Below are 16,321 nucleotides of genomic sequence, written 5' to 3'. Positions count from 1 at the left end.
GGTCACGTGACCTTTTAGGAAAATTGTGACGTCACTTCTGGTCACGTGACCTTTTAGGAAAAATGTGACGTCACTTCCGGTCACGTGATTTCTTAGAAAATGTGACGTCACTTCCGGTCACGTGATTTCTCAGAAAATGTAACATCACAGAGTTATAAATGTTGCACGACCGGAAGTGACTTCACGTTTATCACAAGACGAACTGTGAAGAAAATGGAAGAATGAGGATGCAGGAAACACGAGCAAAACCTGGAGGGTAAGGCGGCAAAAGCAGAAAAATGGCGGAAACCAAAGAATTACAGGAGGAGAGGGAGCCACATGGGAAAAATAGGGGAGGGATCAGATTGGAAGATGGAGGAAAAATGCAAGTAAAAGGGAAAAAGGAAATGGATAAAAATATGAAGACAATGTGGACCAGTGGAGGAATTGTGGATAACTGAGGAGGGGAAGGAAAAATGGGTTCAACTCCTCGAGACTTACCTTGATTGTCACCCATTGTCCATCAATCCTCAAATTCTATTTTCGCAGTGACAAGGGGATCTTCCTTATATCCTCATTATGTCGTTCTCTCAACTATAAAATGATCGTTTACTCAGCTGAGAATCCTGTTAATCTCCAGTGGATTGACGAAAGTCACCTGTCACCAGTTTCCGAAAGCGATAAATCCTCGAAAAAGCCATTTGCCGAGTGAGGAGGAGGGTTAGGCAAAACTCAATGAAATATATGTCACACCGTTAAAGACGATCGTTTCATTTTTTTTCCCACATATTTCCAGGGCCCACCCGACTAGCCTCATCGATTTCAATCCCATCCCTTTCATCCCTTTCATCCCTTATGCCCCATCCCCATTTTTTTATCCGCTCAAATGTACCTCTCACCAAACTCACCATAAAAATCATACTTTGAATTTTCTCCGACTATTTGAAATCCGTCCAATTCGTTCGGGGGATTTATATATTTCTCTGCTTTCAGATTTACCCGAGAAATTGTTTGGAATTTTCGGGATTTCTGTGCTAGTCAACATGGCTGCAAATTTATGGTGAGTTAACGAAAACAATGACCAATAGAAAACTCGGGGATTTTCGTTGCTGTTTTTAATGAGATTCAACAGACAAGTGCTTCTCCCCTGCTGTTATATCCCTGGGTATTAATATAATCAGACTAACAGATTATTATTCCCACCGATAATTCAATTTAATATGAGCTCTCCTATCCCGAATTATTGCAATGACCAAGTGGTGGAACACGAAAATAAAAATTTTGCAAGTTGTCTCTCAACTTCCTCGACTCAGGGAAAAATAAATAAATGTTTTTAAAAATTGAGCTTTTATTCACTCAATAAATCATTTTCTTACAAATCACCAATTAATATTTAAATAAACATTAATACACCTTAAATAATTTATCTATTAATTTATCATTTAATCCCTCACTCCCCATCCTCAGTCAGTGGACTTCAACTCTTTCTCAAAAAATTACATTTGATTATTACATTTTCCCTTTCGAGAATGAAAATCTTATCGTATCACTTTCCACGAGTAAAACATTTTTTTTCTCACCGTTGAAAGTTAGAATTTAGGCGTTTTGGAGAGGTTCCAAGACAGTAGGAGACGAACTAATGTGTCAAGGAAGGTATCTTGGCAATCGCGTGTGTAAAACCAACGAGAGAAAAAAAAAAGTAAAATAAAAACAGACGAAAAAAAAAAAAATGGATGAGTGTCTCGTAGCCAAGTGCACGTGATACAATTTTTCCAAAGTTTTCCGTCTCTACAACCGTTAAATTTCCATGGCATTTTCCACCCCTCAACTCTCATTTTCACGCCCTGTATCTCTACTGGTAGACGTAAATTTTCATTTTATCTAGCTTAACGTATCTCCTCAGCAATATTTTCGAGGGAGAACGGCAATATAGGAGAATGGGTTTTCGTACTTTTCGAGTGTGGGTTAGCTCATTTCCAACTTCAACCCTCTTAATTGGATCTTCACTTAAAATGGAGTACTTGAATGCCTCGTTAGTTATACCTAATGATAACAAGTTGATGGAAAACTTTGGGGCTTTGTGATTAAACATTTTCCTTTTTTTTCACTTCTTTTTTTTTTTCTCATTTTAGTCTATTGTTGAGTTTAATCTTGTTCATTTGGAGTGAACATTTCGTATCTTATTAAGAGGCATCTGGAGATGTCTCACTTTACAACAACTTCGTGTCCCAGTCGAGGGTTCAAAGAGCTCATTTCACTTCATCCTGTTTAATTTATCTCAGAGCTACAAGTTGTTTGGAAATTCGGAACAAATTCGTCGCCCCAAGTCCCAGAATTCTCTGAATCAAATTATTTTTTTTCTTCAGATAATTCCTGGGATTTTAGACGACAAAAAAAAGGAAAAAAAAGGAAAAAAAGAAGAAAAAAAGAAAAAAAAAGAAAAGAAATTATTTCAATAAAAATTATGAAATAAATTCTGTTCTTTCCGGGTGCAGCGAAACCGAGACATCAACGACGGGATCGGTTGGTACTTTCTCCCCAATTGAAAATACCATGAATAATGAAAGGGAAAAAAAATCATCCACCTCACTGGGATTTTCCCGTATCGACACGATACCAAACCAATCCCGACAATTTCCGTGAAAGCGCACCCCAGAGATTCATTTGATATATGACGTTGCAATAAAGGGAGAGAAGACAAAGATAACAGCAATGACACTGTGAATTTACCTTCTCACTCCAGGTCGTTAGCCCTATCGATCCCAGTCAGTATCAGTCTCGGTTTTTCCATTCGGTCTTTACCAAAGATCTTTTGCCCTCCAGGAGTAGAAAAAAAAAAAAGAGAAAAGAAAAAAAAAATGAGGGAAATTGTGTGTGACCCAGTTCCTCCCCGTTACAACTTCTTGAACCCTCGGTTATACTTTCATCCCAGGATACACATTCACCGGAGTGAATGCATTCTTTGCTCTAATGTGGAATGCATTTGAGGGTCTTTTTTTTTTTCGAGTCATCAAGATCATTCTGCCCTCCGTGGAATTCCAAAGAATACATTCACATGGAAACAAAAAATTCATATTTTTTGAGAAGAAAAAAAAAACAGTTGAAATCCACTGATTCACATTAATTTTCCTTAATTATAATTATCACTAATTTTTTAATTAATCTTGATGATTTAAAAATGGAAAATTAAATTACCGTAAGATGACACTTCCGGTCACGTGATTATTTTAAAATGGAGAATAACGAAAAATGAAATGATCCCATTGAAACTTCACGATGAACCGCCAGCAGTTGAATTTCCCTGAAAAATAAAAGTTTCTTCATTAGCGAAAACTAAATGAGCCATTAAACTAATGAATCCATTATTCCTCGCTCTCTTTTTTTTTTCAGACAATTCCAGCAATCAGAGTAACTCACAAGTGCTCAGTAATTTTCATCTCCACGAATTGAGACGTTGGCTCGAAGTGAATTGAGGAAGTTGAAGAGAATAAATAACTGGATTACTCACCGAAGCATTTTGATAATTCATCAGTGAAGCCTCAAAGTGGCTAAAAGCGTAAGTCCACTGCGTAGCTGCCACCAGGAGTTGGTCTCCAATTTGGAGTCACAGGTGGAGGCTGAGGATAAAATTGGGCCGAGGCGTATGCCTTACCTCGGGCCTGACATGACAACCCGGCTATCCGCCATGTTTTACACGGTAGAGGTCGGGGACACCAAGTTCACCATCCTCAAGCGATACCAGAATCTCAAACCCATTGGATCCGGTGCCCAGGGAATTGTCTGGTAATCCCTGAAATAAATTCACCATTAATTATTCATTTATCTCGATACCTATCGATCCAGCAAAAAAATGTTGAATAACTTTTTTCTAGCTGATTATATTCCCGAGAAAAAATAACTCTTCATTTTTTCTCGGGAAATTGATACTTCTCGAGATATATCGGTATTTAATGGAATAAACTGACGTACTTGTATCTCCTCAAGAGCCACGTGATAATGATGTTTATTGCTTCGTCTGTTTTGTTTATTAGCGCTGCGTATGACACTGTTACTGCACAAAATGTCGCCATCAAGAAGCTCTCCAGGCCATTTCAAAATGTTACGCACGCCAAGAGGGCGTACAGGGAATTCAAACTCATGAAACTTGTGAATCATAAAAATGTGAGTTTGTGGGAAATTTTTATGCCACCATATCTCCAGGCAAATCCTCCACGTAGGCATTCAATAATTCAACTGATACTTCCCTCAGCCCCTGAAAATTAATGATAAAGAGAAAAAAAAAAACAATTACTTTCTCAACAACTATTTATCCTCCGGAACAAACTTATTATATAGTAATCACCTCTTGAGAGGAGAAGAAAAAATAAATCCCTCGAAATATTTCTGATTGGCAGATAATCGGTCTCTTGAATGCATTCACCCCTCAACGATCTCTCGACGAATTTCAAGACGTCTATCTGGTGATGGAGCTGATGGACGCAAATTTGTGCCAAGTCATTCAAATGGATCTCGACCACGAGCGCATGTCCTATCTGCTGTATCAGATGCTGTGTGGAATAAAGCATCTCCATTCAGCTGGAATAATTCACAGGGTTGGTATTAATTAAATTTCAATTCAATCCCTCAATCCCCCATCGATCTGAAATTATCCAAAATTATCCACTGGATATTATTATCATTCACTTGATTAAATAAATAAAATTATAAATTATAAATTAATTCAATAGGACTTGAAGCCAAGCAATATCGTCGTCAAGTCAGACTGCACTCTCAAAATTCTGGATTTTGGTCTTGCAAGGACTGCTGGTACGACATTTATGATGACACCTTACGTTGTCACACGATATTACAGAGCACCAGAGGTCATTCTCGGTATGGGATACAAAGAGAACGTTGACATTTGGTCTGTTGGTTGTATTATGGGTGAGATGATCAGAGGTGGTGTACTATTCCCTGGGACTGATCATATTGATCAGTGGAATAAAATTATTGGTAAGAATAATAATAATAATCAATAGGTCAATTGAAATTTTTTTTTAAAACCCCTCCAATCCCGAAAAATAACAATTTCACAGAAAAATTGTGAATATCTTTTTTCAAGCTAATGAAATTTACAACAAAATAGTTCTTTTCATGATTTATCTTAAAATCAATAGCTTTTGACGAAATCAATGATTTAATGACTCAATTGAAATTTCAATTTTCGGGAATTGAGGTGTAGATAATTATTTTTAAATCGTCAAATGTCATTGGGCAATTCAATGATTGAGAAACGGAGAGGGAGGAGATGGGGAATATTTTTTGATAATAAATAATAATAATTTGTGGCATAAACAGAGCAACTTGGAACACCAGCGCAAGAATTCATGCAACGATTGCAGCCAACCGTACGAAATTACGTGGAGAACAGGCCACGATACATGGGTTATCCCTTCGAGAGGCTATTCCCGGATATTCTATTTCCCACAGACTCCTCGGAGCACAATAGACTGAAAGGTAATGAACAACTTGTGACTTGTCACATTATTTTTACTCACATTGTCGTTTTCTCCAGCGAGTCAAGCGAGGGATTTACTGTCGCGCATGCTGGTGATCGATCCTGAGCGACGTATCTCGGTCGATGATGCCTTGTTGCACAATTATATCAATGTATGGTACGATGAAGGTGAAGTTAATGCTGTAAGTATATGGGTGATTCAATTTAAAATGGGGAATGGATTTTCCGGGTCTCTGGCAATGAGAAATTGCCTTCGATATGGGGTCATAAGCGAATCTGATTTTTCATTTTTTCATGGAAATTCAATTATTTTCATCTCTAATATATCCTGAATTTTATTAAAATCTCAATTACTCCAAATAATCAATTTATATTAAAAAAAAAATATCAATACTGAAAATTTATAAGAAGTGAATTTCGGTAATTGATGAATTTTTGAGGATTATCTGTAAATCTAGGAGAGATAGCGACATTTTTATTAGGACCTTTTTTATGGAGCCAAGTGAGAACTATAAAAAAGGTCATTACAAGAATTTTATTTTCTCTGGTGGATTCAGAGATATTCCTCGAAATCTTGGGAATTATTTTTTTTTCCGAATACGTACTTTGTGTTTTTTTTTCCGATGGTGTTGATTAATTATTCTGCGTTTTAAGCCTGCACCAGGTCCATACGATCACAGTGTGGACGAGCGAGAGCACACGGTGGATCAATGGAAGGAATTAATTTACCAAGAGGTAATGGAGTACGAGACAAGTCACAATCCATCAGCAACACCTCAGTCATCAGTTGATACTGTCGCTGGATCACGGTAGACACGCCGGATGTGTCAGACGTTACGTTTCCTGGAAGAAACGAAATATTGTTCCCAAATATTTCACTCTAATTACTAATTGAAATCTTATTCCGCCCGAATTTGTTTTTTTTTTGTTTTTTTTTCATATAATCTAGAGAGAAATCGAGACGTCGAGCAACAAAAAACGAAATATCTCTTTTACAATATTTATCTGGAGTTCGATTACCTTTTTGTAATAATTTGTTTTTCATATCAATTGCATGGCCGGTGGTTTTTCCTTATGCCTGGCAAACACGAGCACATCCTTCACATTTTTTTCTTCTCTCCATTTTTTTTTATCCATACTCATCTGGATTTTTATAGAGCTCTGGGAATAGTCCATTTGTCACCAATTTATTGTCACTGGATTTATTGTTGCTCGAATATTTCGGACAATCATGCTTCAACAAAAAAAAAATAATAATAATTAGAACTCTAGGGCTCTCGATGTAATGGCAGTCGACTGAAGTCAAAAATACAATTAATTAATTCGTTTGATTTATTAGAAACAAAATAAAAAAAAATTAATTTCGTCACCATCCCTCAACTCATGTGTTGCTCGACAAAACGGTTTGATAATTATCTATTTCCTTTCCACAAATAATTTATTGTGACTGCCCCCCCCCTCCCCCTCCCCCTACCCCCCTGAGTGTACAGTGCAGAGAGAACAAATCGATTTGGATAAAAGTGGAGAATTAATAAAATTATCGTTGTGAATTTTTTTAAATTAAATTGATCTAAGTTTTTTGGGGCAGAACAGTGGCCCATTGTACATTTTAGTCAGTCATGAATTCTTGATGAATAAATTCTATTTGTTATAGATTGAAAAATGTAGCTATGAGTGAAAAAAAAGAGAGAGAAAGAGAGAGAGAGAGAGATGAAAATTGAAGACGGTGTCGAAGTATTTAAAATTTGAATTGATAATTAAGATGACACGTCGAGGAGAATTTATTCGTGCGAATTGTAATTTGTAAAACCGTTGAATTTTTATTTTCCACTGAAATGAATAGTTATGTGAATATATTGCTACAGTCCGATCCAAATAATCAAGCTTTTGTAATACTAATTATAATAAAGTAATAATATGGCTAATTGAGTATATAAATATTAAATGAAATAATTATTAAAGTAATTGCATTGCACACGAGGTTTGAATATGTGTGTTTGTGTGATTGTAATTGATTGTGTATGTGTGAGGGAGAGAGTGATATTTGTCAGAGAGATTTTGAGAATTTTATGAGCTTCGAGTGAGTTAAAGTATTTGGGAATTTTATCATTTTTCTTTTTTTTTTCTCAACTTGTCTTTTTTCTTTTTTTTTCGTCCAAGTGACGTTTCACATTCGTGTGCTCCCTATATCCATTCAACGGACAGGGTATAAGATAAAAATCAAATTTCCGCGGTCCATCATCTCCAACGATAAAAAACCGCGGCAAACTGTCAAAAAAATGAACTGCAAATGTCAGTTTTTCGAAAATATCTCCGGAATTAAAGGAGATAGTGAAATTTTTATTGAGACCTTTTTTGTAGAGCTCACGAACATCTTCAGAAAGTGTTACCACAAAAATTCCGGTAACTCCCTTAATTTTTGAGATATCTTCAAAATTCTCATGGAAGTGTCAACTCGTCTTGCCATTTTGCATAATCAAAAAATATTCAATCAGAAAATTTGACTTTTCAAAACAAAAAAAAAAAGTGAAAAAAACATTCAAGACAATGGAACCCACCTCTCTTGAAATCCATTTCCATTTCGAGTTGACAACCGACCGAACACCTGTTACCAAACGACAAATTAATAAACAATAATAAAAAAATTACCAGAACACCCCAATTTGCTTATTAGTCCTAGAACTAGCCTAGAATCGTCAATTTTTTTACGTACCCTCGAAAGTTGAGCGTCAAGCGAGTGAAACAACTGTTTGATTAACGAAAAACAAAAAAATGAAAAAAAAAATGAAAAACCAAAAAAATACGAGAAAAGGGTAAAAAAAAAATCTGAGACTTCAGTGCCTCTTAATCTCAGAGGTAATGGGCTGCGTATTGTACAGCTTTTTTCTTCATTGTTCTCAACGGGGCATTAAAAAAAAAAGCCAAAAAGAGAGGGACGATAACTAGCGAGTCGCTGGCGCTGACTCGTGTTCGTTTTTTTCTACGTTTTCCAAAAAAAGAAAATACAAAAAAAAAATGAGAGAGAGAGAGAGAGAGAAATGAGAGGGCAAATACGAGACGTCAGTCTCATCTTTTCGTGCGTGTGAGAGAGAATATTCGTATGACGAATAAAAGGGCATGGGAATGAATGATAAAAGTGCTCAGAGGAGAGAAAAAAAAATTTTTTCCTGAGATGAATAAGAATTAATGAAAAATAAAAACCTGCGAATGAAGTAGATAGACACTTAGCCAATGTGTAATAGTTGCAACTAGAGCTAGTAGCCGATAAAACACTGAAAAATGAGGGATATAAAAAAATAAATAACAGCAACAAATAATAAAAATAATAAAAATAATGGATGAAATCATGTAGTCGATTTTAGCAGTGCAAGTAGATCAATTAGTTCGATAGTCGAGATGGAAAAAAAAATAAAAAAATTTCGCAGTGTAATCATAATTTATTATAAATATTATGGCAATTAACGTTTAATTAAACATATTATGTTAACTCTTCTGTAAATAAAGTACGATAATAATTATTATAATTAAGGGGAATGTGTAACGAGACATTGGGATGAGGTATGAGTGGAGGTGAAGTTTTCAATTGTCTGATGGGGGAAAAAAAATTAATAAAAACATGGAATGCAATAAAACCCGTGTGTGAATCGATTAAATTTGTCTTATTCTCATTGATACCTGTTTTTAAATATTTCTTTTTAATCGTCTGATTTCCGACGTTTAACGTCAGCCATTCATTGAACGCAACTGAATAAAACCTGAAATTAAAAATAATAATAATAAATGAATAACGAGGCAATAATTTATCGTCATTCAACAATAGTTTGTGTAAACTTGGCTATATTATACTGTATTTACATTATCTGCAAATAGCACAATAAATTTCAAGTCTTAATCATTAACAACGATATTAAACTCGAATATTATCTAGATGGATCGTCTCACATCGGTTGGTATCGAATAATCATGATCACCGAATATCCAGTGGTAGATTCGTGAGCAAACATCCTTTATCATTGAAAAAATAATGCGAAGAACAATACAATATTTCGTAATAAAAAAATTACAATGCATCTTGTTTTTTTCTTCTTCTTTTATCTCAGGTAAATCTGCAATTTGTACAAAATGAGAGAAAATAATAATAATAATAATAATAAAATAAAACGTAGAACATAGAAAAGGGGAGAAAAACATTTATCTTAAAAATAATTAAAAATTTTTGCAATTGGTGAGATTATCACGTTTGGAAAAATATCACCTACCTCAATGTTTATCCCTAAAAGTCGAACGTTGATTTATCTACATACAAACTCTATAAATGAACTTTACATTCTTCACCATTCATTCAAATATTCTCCCATGGCAATTACCATTCATTATCATTTCACTAATGTACATTGTGTTAATCATCGTCTGAGGATCGTTGGTAAACTGGGCCAAACTTGTTCATGTATTTACGTACAAAGTCTTTAGCTTTATGTTTCACATTTTCATTGCACTGCAACTCGTCGACGCTCTTGCAGTGCTTGAGCTCTTTAGCCATTACGAAATGAGTCAACTGAAAATAAGAAAAAAAAAAACAATACATTTCCATAATTCCAATTCAAGAGATAAATATGTAATTAATAAAAAATAGTAAATTCAATTGAATTACAAATTTTTCTCTTATCATTTAAAAATGTTAATAAATAAATTACCTTTCTCGCCAGGTACTTGAAATCCTCGGTATTCGTAATTCTCCCCTGCTTGCAGTCACCCTGTCTGTAAGGATTCAAGAATTTAACGATAACCGTTGCCATATTGACCCGAAAACTGTCTTTTATTTTTCTCTCAGCAGTGAGTTCGTTGGACTGAGCAATAGCCTGCAGTTTAATAGCAGTATGCCTAGCCTGGGACTTTGCTTTATTAGCCCTCCGATGTTTTCTCATTTTGTCAATGTGCTCCTTCATCTTTCCCCTCTCCTTCTGACGCCTAAGTTTGTCCTTGATATCCTTATACTTTTTATGATCCACACGATCTTCCTCTCTCCTAGGCTATTCATACAAAGAGAAGAAACCAATAATTTTAAAACAAGTCTTAAGAAAATATTCTCTCACTCCCCAAATCCTCGAAAAAAAAAAATAGAAATAAATTCTTACACTAATAATTCTCTCCTGGACCAGTCCATCCCTCCGTTTTTTTGCCTCAGGACCAGCTCCAGCAATTCTTGGATCCCTCGATTTAATTTTCTCAACAGGTGGTGTCTCACCCTCCTCCCAAGGCTCGTCCTCATCCTCCTCGTCGTCATCCTCACTGGTGCTGCTCTCCTCACTGCTCTCCTCACTCGATGAAGTGTCCGGTTGCACCCCAATGTGCGTCGGTGGTGGTGGCAACCACTGAGAAATTCTCTCCTTCACGTGATAATAATAATACCTTCCCCTCACGTCCTTCGCACATTTCCATCTAGGTGGTAAATCAAGGGGGGGAATTTCCGTTTGAACAGTCTCCACGTCCTCCTCAATAGTCTCCATTGGTGTGGCAGTGACAATACCTCCAGATCCACAATCAGTACCTTTATTATCAATATAAACACCAGATACATTTCCTGAAACTGTTGGTGTACCATTATGCACAGGTATGAGATTATTCTGAATGATGTGCCCCTCAAATTGTCCCTGAGCCTGAGGCATTCCCGGATAGGCAACACCAGGTGGTGGAAATCCAGATGGTATTCCAGGCCCATAAACTGGTGGAGGAATACCTGGGGATATATCTGGTTGCATTCCAGGTACATTACCATGAATACTCTGATTAATTCCCTGTCCAATACCACCAGGACTCTGTCCCATGTGAATTTGATTGTGCCTCATGTGCAGCTGATTGTGTCCAGTGATATCTTGACCCTCGTGAACTGGATATCCCTGCCACTGTCCCAAATTCGGATTAAAAAATAATGGATATCCAGTATTAGGATCAATAATAGGTGTAGCAATTGGATCTAAACCAAGTGCCACACACTTGGACTCATGATGCTGAAATGCCTCCTGCTGCTGCCTCCTGATTCTCTCCTCCTCCTCCTTAGCGACCTTCATAGCAAATAGCTGTCGTCTCTCGTACTTGGTCAGCCTAGGGACAGCAATCAAATTAGATCTCTCTTTATCCTTACTCCTGTGTGACTCTGGCTCAGGACTCTCCCTGCCCCTTCTCCGATCACTTCTCTGTCGTCTCTCATACCCTGACGATCGTCTCTCATATCCCGATGATCCCCTCCTACCCTCTTTCTCAGAATCCTCTTTATACCCGATATCCGCCTCTCTCTCGTGCTCCTTCATCTGTTCAATTCTCTCCTTCTTTGGTATCCTGAAGACTTCCTTCAACGACGACCACTTGTTCAACAGCTCAATAGCAAGATCAATTATTAATTTTGCATTGTCAGTCTCACCGAGTGACTCCTGACACTCCACAACCTGTTCCTTATCAATTGGTGATTCTTTATCACCTCCTTTATCATTTCCCTTGCTCTCACATTTATCACTGCTATCACAATTGCTATCGAGCTCCTCATCAATTTTTGTTTTACCAATTCTACTGCTATCATCACTCGGTGATTCAGATTTGGGTGATGCATCAATTATTTCCTCCGACCACTTCTCCACAACTCCAAGTACTTTACTATCAATCAGCATTGTTTTATTAGGTATTGGCAGTGTATGCAAAGTCTTGACAAGCTCCAGCCTGAACAACTGGGCCTCTTCACCATTTATTCCAGCGACATCCATCATATAACTCCACATAAGTCTCAATCCATGATAATCAAGAAATAATCTCCTGCACGCCTCAACACCAGACTGAAGAACCTTGAGTAATCGACTCCTGTCCTCCATTTCCCTCGATCTCACCATCAATCTGCTGAGTGTCAAAGTATGAGTTCGATTCTTCAATCCACAGCTGCACAATTTATCAATCTCCTCCTCAAGATCCTCATCCTCCATGTACGATTTCTTCACTTCTCTCTTCTTCTTCTTATCCTCCCGCTCACGTTTCTCCTTCTTCTCAGTCTTCTCCTGCTCCTCATCAGGTGTATCACCAATCCATCCCCGACAAGTTGGCGCCTCACAGTAGCACTTCTGCGCCTCCTTTCCATACCTTTGAAAATGATAATCAAATGTGATCTCCTCACCAGCAGCCACAAATCTCCGATTAAAAAAACCTATTCTCAATTCACCATTAACTGTCCACTTCTGGGTCTCAGCATTGGGCTCACAGCTGTGATTTATAAATCTCGATATATTACCCTTTATCGTTGCATCGATAATCTGATCAGACTTGAGTGCCATGAAGTAATAATGTTTATTCTTGTCTTTGGAATACTCCTTGGCTCGTCTCCTGAAGTCCTTTGGATCAAGCACCTCACCAACGTACTCCATAATAAATTCACCAGGCACCAGATCCTGTACAGCTCGAAGTCCAAAACCTTTCTTCTCAGTTCTAAATACCTCGCACTTTGCATACTCACAGTTCTGAAATCGTTTGTTGGTACATCTGTCATTGATATTGCATCGTGATCCACACTCAATCATCAATAAACGATTGAGACAATCCTCACCGCATCCCATCTCACCTCTCTCCAATTCCTCCTCAGTGAGAAAACAATCACAAGTCATTCTTTTGGTTTCTTTATTTGTGTAACGCTCTGTGAGGTAGAGATTCTCTTTTATTATCTCAAATTGACTGAGACGCTCCTCCATCTCTCTGTCTGTCTCTTTAGGCACTGGAGATGATGAAATCATCTCCTTCAGGTTTTCACATTCATTGACAATTGATGAAGTGATTACTGAGTTCTCAGGAACTGGAACAAGTGTTTCAGGATTTGATGATGATGTCGATGAGTTGAGAATTGATTGAGAGTTGAATCCCAATCTCGATGTATTACCACCCATTTCTAATTCACTAGATCTTCTCCATCTCGATTTAACTTTAACTGGTTTTGTTGAGTCTGAGTCGTACCCTGGTACCAGTACATTAGGTGCATTCAAATCGGATGGAATTGATTTATTACTGTTCTCTTTGTCCGATTGTGTTTCAGATTGTGAATCTGGTGTGTCTCGGGCTGGTGGTGTTTGAATTTTATCTCGCTCCAGCTGAAGTGCTTTGGTGACATCTGCAATGGGTTTTGTGACTAGTCCCCTACCTTTTGGTCGTTGTTTCATAAGTCCCTGTGAGCGTATTCTACTGCTACGACGAACACCAGAGCTATTGGAGCCCGATTCCGATCCAGTTGTATCTGTACTGCCACTTCTCGATCTAAATTGTTTTTTATCATGATCTTCAATCATGGATTTATCCTCCTGGGGCTTTGAGGTGACAGTATCGTTGCTGTTTTCACTGCTCGATGAAAATTTTTGATCCTCAAAGGCTTTTAATTCAGGTTCACTCTCTCGTGAGAGCTCCTCTGTGCTCTGGGGTGTCTCTGGGATATCCGTCATCTCCGTGGCTTTGGCACTCTCTGAGCTCGACGGCTGATTACTGTTGTCAGAGTCCTCGGTTGGTACTGCCATCAGGGATTCGATCAGGAGACGATTTTCTGGCAATCGATCGTGAATTTCATCGGTCTGGGGAGACTTCGAGGGCTCTGAGGAGGTGATACTTGGATTTGTCGATGTTGAATCGAGATTCGAGCTGCTGGAGTCCTCAAGGGCCTCCATTGGACGATAAATTTCCTCTTTTGGAGGTATCGATTGGGAATCATCATTTGCAAAGTCTGAATTTTCCATTCTTTTCGATTTCGTCTTTGCAGCTCTTGGCTTTCTCCTTCTGTCAATTTTTTGGGGCTCTGGAGGAACAACTGGTTGAATTTCTGGAAAAACATCTGGAGGATGTTGAGGGGATAAACCATTGGAGGCAGGATTGTCACCAGGACTAGGCTCTTGAGACACTTCAGGTGATTCCTCCATCACGACTTTATCCACTATCATTTCCTCCACCTTTTCATCCTTCACCAGATCATCTTTCTCAGGGTCAGGCACACCAGAGGGCTGAGACTCCTCACTGATTTCGTTAATCACTTTACTCTCAACGATATTGTCACAATTATTACTCGTTACAGGATCATCAACACTCAAACACTCAACTCCCTGCTCTATAACCTGATATTCACGTGAATCCTGATAACTATCATCCCCAGGTACTTCATCAGGTGTCTCCATCACCACTGATTCAGTGACATCATCATTATGAATAACATAAACCACATCTTCACTCACAAAATTTGGCTCATCAACCAGAAGTACCTGTTCAAGAACAACATTTGAATCCTGCTCAACGTAATCAGATCCCTCAACTTCCTCAGTCTCCACCTCCATCTCCTCACAAATTATTGTCTCCTCGATGATATCCTCCCTCGTCCATGTCTCCAATTCCGAGACATCCTGAGAATTATCCAGCATCATTTCAAGGGGCTCTGACTCCTCGATCTCGAGATCATTGGAGTGATTTTTATCAGGAACTGAATAATCTTTGGGTGGTGGTGTTTCATTATCCCCAGGTGGTAATACCTCACTAATGTCTCCACAATTTTTATCATCATTATCACTGATTTTCACAATATCCTCACTCATTTTTTGTGTCTCCTCTTGACTGATATCATCATCATCAACACTGTTAACTTCTGATTGACTGAGACTCGTTGATTTTTTACCACCAATTTTTCCCTGTTGACTGGCATTTTTCACCTCTTTCGGAGGTCTACCCCTCTTACGTTTGATGACAACTTCAGGTGGTTTTTGGGTCTCCTCATGTGTTCTATCAACATCACCAAGTATCACATCACCATTAATTTTTTTACCATCAATTGACTGTTTCCTAGCTATCTGACGACTCGATTTACGAACAGCCACTGGATTAATTGGCTTAACAGTCCCATTACCATCGCTCTTCTTTCTCCTCGCCATTTTCACGCACCCCAAGATACCTTAAACAACAAATTAAAACAATAATTCATTGACCCTGATGGAATTTTAGGTTGGAGTTCTAGGTGTGGTGATACACATCACACGATTTATCCTAAAAACAAGAAATTGAGATTTACCATTTTGAAATCATCATCGCTGCTGCACTCTCTATTATATCCTCAGGAGATTATTTATTTAATTAAATATTATCCTATTTATTCTGATAATATAAACTTACCTTGGAGTTGGCTATCGTCGAGAGGTCCATCAAGGTGAAATTCTCCTGGGATTCGATGTTGGACTCGAGTCGAGTCTCTGTGATAAATAAAAATTTTGTTATAACTGATTTATGGAGATTGAACTATTGTTTTTTTTTTCTTTCTTTCTTTTTCACGGAGTTATCAACGTCCAGGGGCTGATATCCTTGTTGAGACTCGTGTCTGCGAGTGTTTTGGAGTTGGGGGGATAGACTCTCGGTATCGGGGTGAGGAACTTAGCGGCGAATTTTACTATCGGGAATGGGGTAGTGAGATCCGAGGAGCGACAGTCGAACGGAACGAGACAGATGCCGAGATCAGCCATTAAAATTTAACACATTCAGATTGTAAAGTGCAACTTATTTTCATGTCCTTTACTATTTTACGTCTGTGGCATATCGAAGAACTGGGCTCGCAGTGACTTTATCGATCATCGGGTCTCGATAATGAAGAAATTCCTCAAGAATTGTCTCAATTATCATCGATTAATCCCTTCGAACAATCGATTTTTCAATATAAATATCAGGCATCAATTATTTTCTCAAATCGAAAAAAAAAAAAAATCTCTCGATATTTTTCAATTTTTTTTGCTGCAGAAATCGATTAAAAATAAAATTTCATATAAATATTAATTCATTTCGATATAAAAAAAAATATCGATA

General features: G+C 37.7%; 2 protein-coding genes across 3 annotated transcripts; one reads left to right on the top strand and one right to left on the bottom strand.

Moving 5' to 3' along the window:
• The first annotated feature begins 3,526 nt into the window (after positions 1 to 3,526).
• bsk (mitogen-activated protein kinase dJNK) lies at positions 3,527 to 8,015 on the top strand. The gene is made up of 7 exons (XM_011306203.1): positions 3,527 to 3,762; positions 4,011 to 4,140; positions 4,374 to 4,571; positions 4,707 to 4,971; positions 5,317 to 5,475; positions 5,534 to 5,658; positions 6,131 to 8,015. Exons 1-7 carry the CDS (start codon positions 3,623 to 3,625, stop codon positions 6,287 to 6,289), a joined length of 1,176 nt encoding a protein of 391 aa, XP_011304505.1. The 5' UTR covers positions 3,527 to 3,622; the 3' UTR covers positions 6,290 to 8,015.
• Positions 6,394 to 15,967, bottom strand: Set2 (SET domain containing 2). 2 transcript variants are annotated; one of them, XR_892252.1, is made up of 5 exons: positions 15,641 to 15,967; positions 10,612 to 15,422; positions 10,171 to 10,506; positions 9,736 to 10,031; positions 6,504 to 9,582 (listed from the first exon to the last, which is right to left on the bottom strand). XR_892252.1 is itself a non-coding variant. In XM_011306204.1 (4 exons), exons 2-4 carry the CDS (start codon positions 15,400 to 15,402, stop codon positions 9,876 to 9,878), a joined length of 5,283 nt encoding a protein of 1,760 aa, XP_011304506.1. In that variant the 5' UTR covers positions 15,403 to 15,422; positions 15,641 to 15,967; the 3' UTR covers positions 6,394 to 9,875. The 2 variants fall into 2 exon arrangements, 1 of the variants encoding a protein (XP_011304506.1); XM_011306204.1 differs by having other exon boundaries at positions 6,394 to 10,031.
• Between the last annotated feature and the right edge of the window lie 354 nt (positions 15,968 to 16,321).

This window comes from Fopius arisanus, unplaced genomic scaffold (assembly GCF_000806365.1).
Source record: "Fopius arisanus strain USDA-PBARC FA_bdor unplaced genomic scaffold, ASM80636v1 scaffold00046, whole genome shotgun sequence".
In the NCBI taxonomy this organism is placed as follows: Eukaryota; Metazoa; Arthropoda; class Insecta; order Hymenoptera; family Braconidae; genus Fopius; species Fopius arisanus.
Note: the sequence above shows the minus strand (reverse complement) of the source record. Positions and strands in the feature narration are given on the sequence as shown.

Excerpts from the sequence above, each read along its gene's own strand:
- Set2 (XM_011306204.1), bottom strand. The coding sequence starts at position 15,402 with ATGGCGAGGAGAAAGAAGAGCGATGGTAATGGGACTGTTAAGCCAATT. Across the intron at positions 10,507-10,611 it reads TCCAGGAGAGAATTATTAGT|CCTAGGAGAGAGGAAGATCG; the intron begins GTAAGAATTTAT and ends TTGTATGAATAG. Across the intron at positions 10,032-10,170 it reads TCAAGTACCTGGCGAGAAAG|TTGACTCATTTCGTAATGGC; the intron begins GTAATTTATTTA and ends TCTTATTTTCAG.
- bsk (XM_011306203.1), top strand. The coding sequence starts at position 3,623 with ATGCCTTACCTCGGGCCTGACATGACAACCCGGCTATCCGCCATGTTT. Across the intron at positions 3,763-4,010 it reads GGTGCCCAGGGAATTGTCTG|CGCTGCGTATGACACTGTTA; the intron begins GTAATCCCTGAA and ends TTTGTTTATTAG. Across the intron at positions 4,972-5,316 it reads TCAGTGGAATAAAATTATTG|AGCAACTTGGAACACCAGCG; the intron begins GTAAGAATAATA and ends TGGCATAAACAG.